Below are 9,356 nucleotides of genomic sequence, written 5' to 3' on the forward strand. Positions count from 1 at the left end.
AAGGCATCGTGGAACGAAAAATAGAGCAACTTTTCGTGGTTCCTGATGCTGGTAACATTTGGTTCATTTTTACAATCAACCGCTTTTAAAAAAATATTTGCAAATGTGTTCACATGAACGCGCGAAACGAGTCGAGAGAAACGGCCTTCTTGTTTCACTAAAACCGCATAGCGTCCGACAGAGCTTTTAAAGAGCAGTTTTATAGAATTAACATACAATTATTTTCTCCAAGCAGCTCATTCAGTGGAACCCCCACGCTTACCCCAACGACCCCACCCCATCCCCCCGGCTCATCTTTTCAGTAGTTAAGACAAGTCTTGGGCCTTTGTATTGGGCAGCTACTGGGAATGTCGACTGGACGCGGAGAAATACAGTATAACACAACGAATTCTAGAATTATACAACACGTTTCTAAAAAAAAATTAAATACATTCTGCAGATGTTTGCGATCTATTCCCGAAATGTACAGTGGTGATTCATCGCCAAACCTTGCAGCTACTTTACACTTCCAGTTTTTATACATATAAATGTTATAAAGTAACAGTCTTTGCACGCAAGGTGCAGGAATAGCAATCCCAAAGCGGGAAAAGTGTTTATTATTATTATATGACGGTTTGAGCTTCTTTGATTTGGGTGCAAGACTAAGAAGTGTTGAGAACAGGTCTGGAATACACACCTTGGTAGTAAGAAGCTTCGCTGGCCAGGACCGAGGGCTCCATGCTGCTCTTGCCCATTGAGCTGAGGGCTAGCCCGCTGGCCATGCTGCTCCCGTAGCTGGAGTAGTGCATGGCCTGTTCGTAAGCCTTCAAGTCCATCTTGTGATGTTGCTGCTCGGACGACATGAGATTGTTGATGGAGAAGGGGTGATTGAATGAGTAATGCGGGTCTCCCTTCAGGTGGTGGACCTGCTGCGAGTCGGCGACCGACACGTGGCCCAGGGGCGGCCCCGGGTGAGGGTGGGGGTGAGGGTGAGGGTGGGAATGAGGATGAGGGTGAGGATGAGGGTGCGGGCTCAGGCTCAGGGGGCCCCCGATCGCCGGGCCCGAGCTCACCAGTGGAGCCTGCGATTTGATGTCGGCATGAGGCGCTGTGTCCGCCGGGCTGGAGGAGGTGCTCGAGTCGCTGAGAGCCGCCGTGCCCTCGGCCTGGCCTTGGCCCCGGCCCCCGGTGCTGCTGTTGCCGGCCGGGGTGGAGGAGGCGGTCGCCTCTTTCCTCCCGCCGTCCGGCCCCGCTTTCAGCGCCGACTTCTTCTCGCACTTGAAGCGTTTCTGGCGCCGCAGGTAGCAGCCGTTCTCGAACATGTTGCCCGAGTCTGGGTGCAGTGTCCAGTAGGAGCCTTTGCCTGGTTTGTCGGGGGAACGGGCCACCTTGATGAAGCAGTCATTAAAGGAGAGCGAGTGTCTGATGGAGTTCTGCCACCGCTGCTGGTTCTGCCGGTAATAGGGGAAGAGGTCCATGATCCACTGGTAGATCTCACTGAGAGTCAGCATCTTGCTGGGGGCCTGCTGGATGGCCATGGTGATGAGGGAGATGTAGGAATAAGGTGGCTTGGCGTGTGGGTAGGTCCGCCGGAAGGTTTTGCTATCCCGCGGGCGGCTCAGGTTGCTCTGGCTGTAAGCCATGGGGCTGATGGCCGGGCTCATGCTGGAGTAAGGGCTCAAGGCGTTCATGGATGCCTGCTGGCTGCTCATGTTGGGGCTGATGGCCGAGCTCATGGCCGGCACCCCGGCGCCCATGCCATTCATGGCGCCGGCTCCGCCGCCTGGCATCCCGGCCATGCCCGGGCTCAGTCCCGTGCAGATCCCCGGGTTCCCGTAGGACATGTTAAAGGAGCCTGAGGTCATGTTGCCGCTGGAGCCCATGGTGTTCATGCTCATGTAGCTGTTCATGCTGCCCAGTCCCGGGTTCATGCTGTTTACTGGTACGGTGGAATAGGCCTTCACAATAAGAGAAAGGTGTTAGTTTGATGGGTCAGGACGCCAAGTTTCTTTTTTTTTTAATTCGGAACTCTTTACACTTTGGTCACCAATTATTTCGACGGGAAACTTGTATTTTACAACACGAGGGGGAAAAGCCTTCTGACTCATTTAAGTAAAACGAGGTGAGAAAACCACACCTCTTAAAATAAAGTATAAAGTTGCAGCAGCTTCCTCCCTAGTATAACAGTAATAGATACAATAGTGCTACTGGTTATTGTTGATGACTTTGGTCAGATTCCCTCTCTGATCTCTGGCCGCTCCTCTAAACACTGGAGCGGGAATGGGAGCGGGCTCAGCTCCCTCTCTCTCTGATGCCACCGCGTGGTCACTCACTTTGAGGCTCCATGACGTCCTGTATCGAATACACAACACCAAGCAGTTTTATTAACTATTATGGGTTGGTATCCCTTCATTTTGAGACATCTTAAGCGGACACGTAACATCCGCTAGACATACTTCGACTGAACATTGTCCAATTTTGTAAAAAAAAAAGAGTTCCTCGGCAAACTGCTTATAAACATGGCTTGCAAGTAAGCCGCTTAATAATCCAGCGCTCTTTATGTGATCTACTACTTGATGCTCGCAACTGCTCACCTCAAAATAAGGTGCAACTGTAACTTTTACTTACCTCCTGCGGTTCGCCGTAGTAACTGCTCCACTCGGAAGCTTCGTGTCCTTCCATCTTCACCGTACCTAACATCATGGAGGCAGAGTACAATAAACGAACATCAAAGCTTGCCCCAAAAATAAAATCCCAGCGCGGATGTACTCTGGCTGAAGTACTGTGAGAAAGATAGAATGGAGAGTGAGGAAGTGTTGGGACGCGAACACTTTGAGTGGCGCTGGGGACATGCGTAGTGATTTAACTGCCCACAGATCCTGCCTCCTTTCCCGATTTGCCCAGATCTTTCTCTATTTGAATAATCAACTCTCACCTAGGCGTTAGGATACTCGACTCCTATTGCACACCTGCCTTAACTACAGGCACCGTTCACATCCAACGAGCTGCCACTCAGCGGGGCCAGACTTGAGCCATTGAAAATAGTCCCTATTGGATTTGTAAAGAGACTAATTGGTTTAACTCGGAAACAATAGGAAAGACAAACTACAGCAATGGGATGAGAAACGATAAATTAATCCGGCAGCGAAAAAGAAACTAGGGACGCATTTTTCCGAACGATTAAACGGGGTGAGAAAACTCCAGGGTGCCCTGTCACAGCTAATTATTCTAGTTTCCCTTTACAATATCTCTGGTACATTTTCCCAACAAAAATGTACCTTAGTTAAAACATGGCCTTTCTTTAGCAAACTGAAGTTAACCTTAACAGTTTGTACAGCAAATTTTCAGAAGGGCGATAAATGCAAATACTTTTGAGATAAACTGCACCCTTATGTGATTTGTTTGGCCTGCTAACAGCTTTAAATTAAAGTTAAAGCTACCAAGTCTCACAGATGTAACACATTTTAACAAAATATCCACACTGGGGATTAATTTAATAAACACTTCGTTTAGAATCTTGCCCAACAGACTGGGTTGTGTAAAACCCATTACTCCGGTAAATCAGTAAACTGTAAAAGAGATAGTTGGTCCAGCAGCTTGTCTGGCGATAGCACCGTTAGCAAACCTTTGGACCCAGCAAATATCTCAATCAATAACGGTAGCATTCCAAAAACAAATTATTTCTGGGAAATTCAGCTCTGATCCCAGGCAATTCATTAAATTACACGGTTATGTGAGCTGCAATCTGAGCTCCACATGTTTGGTGGACAGACTATAAAGGGCGATGGCCCTTTCTGTCTGTTGTTCATTTAGAAATCTAAACAAATGTCTGTTTAATAAGGTATTAGGCTGAGCGACATTCCTACCCTGAAAGAGACGAATCGGGCTGAAAGTGGCAGATGTAATTAGCCTGAGGCAGAATTTACTCTGTAGTGTGACGTCTTTGAGGAATGGTGTAAATAAACGCATTCTTCGTCCTTCTTTCGTCGCGATAGGTCGTAAAAATGCAGAATGGAAAAATAGTTTGCATTCAAGATCACGTACCTCGGGTTACCCTCTTTTGGACTTTGCAGCCAGCAACAGCCCTCGCTCCAAGTCATCAATAAATGAAACTTCAGCTTGTGCATTGGCTTTATGTAGCGCCTAGCAACGGAGCAGCTTTTGGATCAGGGATGTTAACCCGAACAAAATGAACAGTCCTGGACTCCCTCCTTTCTCTCTATCTTGTGCACGAAGTTTACTGCTCAGCCCGTGAGCTGGGTCCCAAATACAGCATGAGCGAGAAACTGTGAGCTTTCAGCTGGCAACACGTGCTTAAAAATCTCACATCCAGGGGACACAAAGTGTAAATAGTCCAATGACAACTAAATAGTCTGTATTTTTATTTTTTATATACCACCCTTCTTCTGTGATGAGATTTACCCAGTGTTCTGAAATTATTGTAGTCTAATTGTGCGCCCTTTAATTTCCAATGTTAGGGAGATTGAAATCCGATCAGAGCAAGCACCCACTGTGAACCTGTTCACTTGGTCCTTTTCAAAGTCTTGATGGAAATGGTTGAGCAGCAACCAGGCCTAGGCCTTTTCACTTCTTTAAATAACAAAGACACATTGTACAGCGAGCTCGCCACTGGTATCAGACCCACCGGCCGTCCATGTCTCCGTTATAAAGACGTCTGCAAACGCGACATGAAATCGTGTGACATTGATCACAAGTCGTGGGAGTCAGTTGCCAGCATTCGCCAGAGCTGGCGGGCAGCCATAAAGACAGGGCTAAATTGTGGCGAGTCGAAGAGACTTAGTAGTTGGCAGGAAAAAAGACAGAGGCGCAAGGGGAGAGCCAACTGTGCAACAGCCCCAACAAACAAATTTCTCTGCAGCACCTGTGGAAGAGCCTGTCACTCCAGAATTGGCCTTTATAGCCACTCCAGGCGCTGCTTCACAAACCACTGACCACCTCCAGGCGCGTATCCATTGTCTCTCGAGATAAGGAGGCCCAAAATAAATAACTGGAATGTAATATTTGAAATGTAATATTTGAAGTTTCGTCCGAATCATGAACGTTTTGAAAAATGTGAAGAGATTGAGTCAATTCGATTTTCTCTGTAAAGAAAAGCAAAAAAAAAGTGTGACCACTTTTTACCATTAAAAATACTATGCATTTCGGAATGAATTAATATTGCGGAGGGAAACTCTGTAGTCCATATGTTGCTGTCATGACCACAATTTAGATCTGCCAAAGGAGCACAGTTAAACGGCCACCTAACATGTATCCAAATTGTGTTGGTCAACGAATCAATTCATAAATTGATCTGTCCGTCCTTTGCCAATGGTACCAGGAGCAAATCCATTCTCGTACGTCCCGTGGACTTCAAACTACCAAATAGCCTTCACAACTCATCCTCAGGAAACTAAGCCCGTGTACATTTTGTGAAATAAGAATGATATATTAACCAAGTCTTGTCAGTTTATTACATTCATGTACACAGTTTTATTTGGCATCATGGTTGCACCCTTCCTATGTGTTATGGTAACAGGGTTTTTGACATATATTGTATAAGGAAAGCGTTGCTAACATGATTGTTCGCTATTGTATCATTGTTTAAGTAAATTAATGATCAAGGAGTGGGTCCAAGAGCATATCCCTACCAAACAACTGCACGCACTTGGCCTGTATTAACCAATGCGAGCGGGTGGAATTTCTTGACTTATTTTCATTTTAGTTCTCCAAAAGGTGCAGTTGCAAGTGTCCCACATCACACCCAAAAAAGATTCGTGTTGTGCATCGTGTATTCAGTGATACAACCGTTAGCAGTAAATGTTTGAAGATCATTTTGGAGAGAATATTTACTCCTGCTCATATATTAGTTGTTAAATAATTTTCGAAGAGCTCCGATTTTCGTCCCTTGGAGAATACCGCTGAAGTTTGCTGAATCCAAAATATTTATGCCATGTTGATAATTATTTCAGATACAGTATGCAAAGTTTAAAAAAAAAATCTTTTAAAATATAATTCAGTGACAGATAATTTTATGCTTAGATTGTGGATTTGAGGAACGGTAGACGTCCTAAATACAAAGTACATCTTTCCACGGCTGGCGAAGCAAACCACATTTGAAAAATATTTGTACCTCCCCCCACACCATCCCAACAGCAACCCCCTTCCCCCACCCGCCCCACAATCCCACCTGGTGTAAAGGAAGCTGGCTGTAAATAAACCCGTTCATACATTCGCAAGTGCAATTTATAGCAGTGATACGGATTACCTGCAAAAATAGTTTCCAGTAATTAAGCAGCAGCGTTGGCAATAAACACAGAGAAAAGAGTCAGCGTATATCCGAGAACAAACCATCCATCTGGAGGGAGCGACTCCGGGGACGCTGACGGTTTCAGAAAGGTCTCATTAGCATCTAAAGAGCAATATGCAAAGGGTGGATTTTGTTAACAATGTTGCAAAATTAATTGGATCATTCTAATTCAAGTGAGTTATCTATATGTGAAAAGAGTGACGTAAGTGCAAAAGTCTATAAGTTTATCTGCTGAGACTACTAGTAGCCATTCTAAATCAATGTATGTATTATGCTGCTTTCGACCTTTGCAATGTACAATTACGTATGCAGTGTTGGCCCTCCAACACAAAATAACACGAGAAGTTATTATTGTATATTAAATTAAAATTGCCCTCCGTCTTTTTGCAATATTTAATCCATTTGATTTTATTCAAATAAATAATGGCAGTATAGTAAGAATGTTGGAGGCGGGTGTAGCTGAAAATTGCACGTAGTGCTAAATTGATCATTCAGAAACATGTTCGAATGTTTTTAAGAAGGTTAGAGTGAAAATACACTGATTTCAGACTGATTAAAGACACATTGAATCACCACTATATTCCCATGATCGTCGTCAGGGTAAAAGTTCACGACGGTTTCTTGACCAGGTGACAGATGATAAGACTGGGATTTACTTTCCACTCTTTCAGCTACGTTTTATCTGTGTAGACAAGGTATAAAATGACAAGTTCTTTGCTGAGATCAGGACTTCCTACCAGAATCCCCCCGAGCCACTTTATTATTGTCTTCCCCGTTAGCTTAAGAAATAATTTAATGTTTCTTATTCAACTCCTCCAAAGAAGAAGGTAGAACGAAATTGCATTTCCTCAAGACCTTTCGTCACCCACGGAGCAGTTTGTTATTTATTTGATAATGCAACGATTTAGCGAATAATCTCCACACAAAAAAAACTCAACTCTCTCATTGGTTAATTAGCTAACATATTTAATGGTTTATAATTTTCTTGTAATCGATTTCAGATTATTTCTCCGTAAACTTGCAGGAGGTCAGATTGCATTATCCACTAACAAATCGAACTAATAGATGATAAAACAGAAAGTTACTGTCAAGCTTCAACAGGCCTTCAAGTTGCTTATCCACACAATTTTCAGGCAAAGGAACCATATGCTATACTGGTGTTATTTTGGTGGCGCGAGGGAGACGGCTGTTGCCAAACTGAGATTTTCACCTCGCTGTTATAATGCTGCGAGCAGTGGTCCAATTTTGAGAACATCAGTCTCAGGAAAGATAACTCGAAAAGGTTCACACTTGCAGCAATGGCATCTCACTGCGGTACCAGTGAACCAACGGTGCGAATGCTGTCCTGCAGTACTAGACATATATTTGCATCATTGCACACTCACTGGTTATACTGGACGCTGGGAACCGGATCAACTCTGAAATCAGTTAGAATCCAATTCAAAACACACAGCACAATCATAAGAGGCCCATTTTGAACGTGGAAAACAAAAGCAAATGAAAATAAACTAACATGAGATACTGGATTCTGGCCAATTTACATATCTGCTGCTTCAGCACAACATTTTGGCCGTAGTCTTCTGAGCAAAAAAAAAATGTTTCTTAACGGTGAAGATTTTGAATTAAACACAAGTAGTAGAGTAAATGGGGAAGCCAAATTAGGAATATGGCCCTAACTCACTTTTAAATCAAGAGTCCATGAGCTAAAACTCTGTGAAGTATTTTGCAACTTGTGGAATCAAGTGCCATCGAATGCAACATCTATCAAGTGATTGGATTGGTTCAAAATGGTACTTCTGTTACAGGGGTTATAATGGGGAATAACCTTAAGCTTACAGCAAGATAATGCTAGATGAGTCGAAGTTATGGGAGAGTTTGAAGAACATTAGTGAAAAAGCAAAGCCTGCAACACCAGTCCATTAAATGAGATAGGCTTGATGAATTGATTTTTTTTTGTCCTACATACTTTTGTGGCTCTTTAGGAAGTCCTAACCTGTCTGCTTTTAAACAAGAACATTTATGGAGCAGCTTCAATATTCATCAATATGACAAATGAAAAAATATGCATGAAACTAGACAGCTGGTAACAATTCATTCAGATCACTATTGGAATGGTTTGATTATCCATATCAAATGTATAAAAGCCATTGAAAATTTCTCGCAGACTGTTAAGTCACTGTAACCCTTATCAGATAAAGGTAGGCTTGGAAAATCCCAGAAAGATGGGATAAAGATCTTCAGGACTATGGCATGATATTGTATATTTTTCTTGCCATTATTTTCCATCTTTTTTCTCCTCTCCTGAATATGTTATCTTCTTACTGTGCCTTGGTTCTGCAAACAGTGAGCACCCTCTGGTACCTTTGCTTGAGTGACCATTGTGAGTGTGGGAAGGTGTTCAACCATTAAGGAGGGGCAACGTTTACACATAAAGGCTTTTACTAGGGATTACTGGATAGTAATCAGGAGCAGGAATCTTGGCTGATTTGCCCTCTTCTGGTACTGAATATGTCCCAGTTGAGATCAGTTAATTGAACACAGTACGGATCTCAAACCTGGGCTCTGCCTATTCTGCATGGGTCAGCTACTCACCAGACAAACCTGCATGTGTAATTGTTTTATTGTTAGACCAAATGAGATGGGGATATGTGGTAATCTTTTTGTTCATAATTTTCATTTGATCATATTACCTGTATTTTATGATTTTAAAAATCCTATAAATAATCAACTATTCAAGTGTATGCAAATCTAAGACTTCCTACTGTTTTCAGAATAAATATAAGGAATGTCATTGTTTGTCAAGAAAATGTCTCCTTGGCCTGGATGATCAGAAGAATACATTTTGGCCACTTGCTGGATAGCTATCAAAATCTATTGGGCTATGTTTGTTATTCAAATTAATTATTGAGCCATTTCATCACACTTTCTGTAGATAAAGTTCTGTACATATATTGTGTTTATGCATTTATGCATAATATGCAAAAGAGTGGTGGTAAGGTAAATTATTGACAGTAAATGGAAGTATTTGTACTAATGTAGTGCAGAGATAGTATATTTTGATTTACACAAG

At 43.0% G+C, this 9,356-nt stretch overlaps 1 protein-coding gene across 4 annotated transcripts; it reads right to left on the bottom strand.

Moving 5' to 3' along the window:
* Window positions 1-560: 560 nt before the first annotated feature.
* On the bottom strand, window positions 561-4,306 carry foxa1 (forkhead box A1). Of its 4 annotated transcripts, XM_068039287.1 has the most exons (4): window positions 3,846-3,871; window positions 2,915-3,027; window positions 2,608-2,672; window positions 561-1,937 (listed from the first exon to the last, which is right to left on the bottom strand). In XM_068039287.1, exons 3-4 carry the CDS (start codon window positions 2,659-2,661, stop codon window positions 642-644), a joined length of 1,350 nt encoding a protein of 449 aa, XP_067895388.1. In that variant the 5' UTR covers window positions 2,662-2,672; window positions 2,915-3,027; window positions 3,846-3,871; the 3' UTR covers window positions 561-641. The 4 variants fall into 4 exon arrangements, with proteins under 4 accessions (XP_067895388.1, XP_067895386.1, XP_067895389.1 ...); XM_068039285.1 differs by lacking the exons at window positions 2,915-3,027; window positions 3,846-3,871 and adding an exon at window positions 4,024-4,306 and having other exon boundaries at window positions 2,608-2,761; XM_068039288.1 differs by lacking the exons at window positions 2,915-3,027; window positions 3,846-3,871 and adding an exon at window positions 4,024-4,056.
* Between the last annotated feature and the right edge of the window lie 5,050 nt (window positions 4,307-9,356).

Source organism: Heterodontus francisci, chromosome 9, assembly GCF_036365525.1.
Source record: "Heterodontus francisci isolate sHetFra1 chromosome 9, sHetFra1.hap1, whole genome shotgun sequence".
In the NCBI taxonomy this organism is placed as follows: domain Eukaryota; kingdom Metazoa; phylum Chordata; class Chondrichthyes; order Heterodontiformes; family Heterodontidae; genus Heterodontus; species Heterodontus francisci.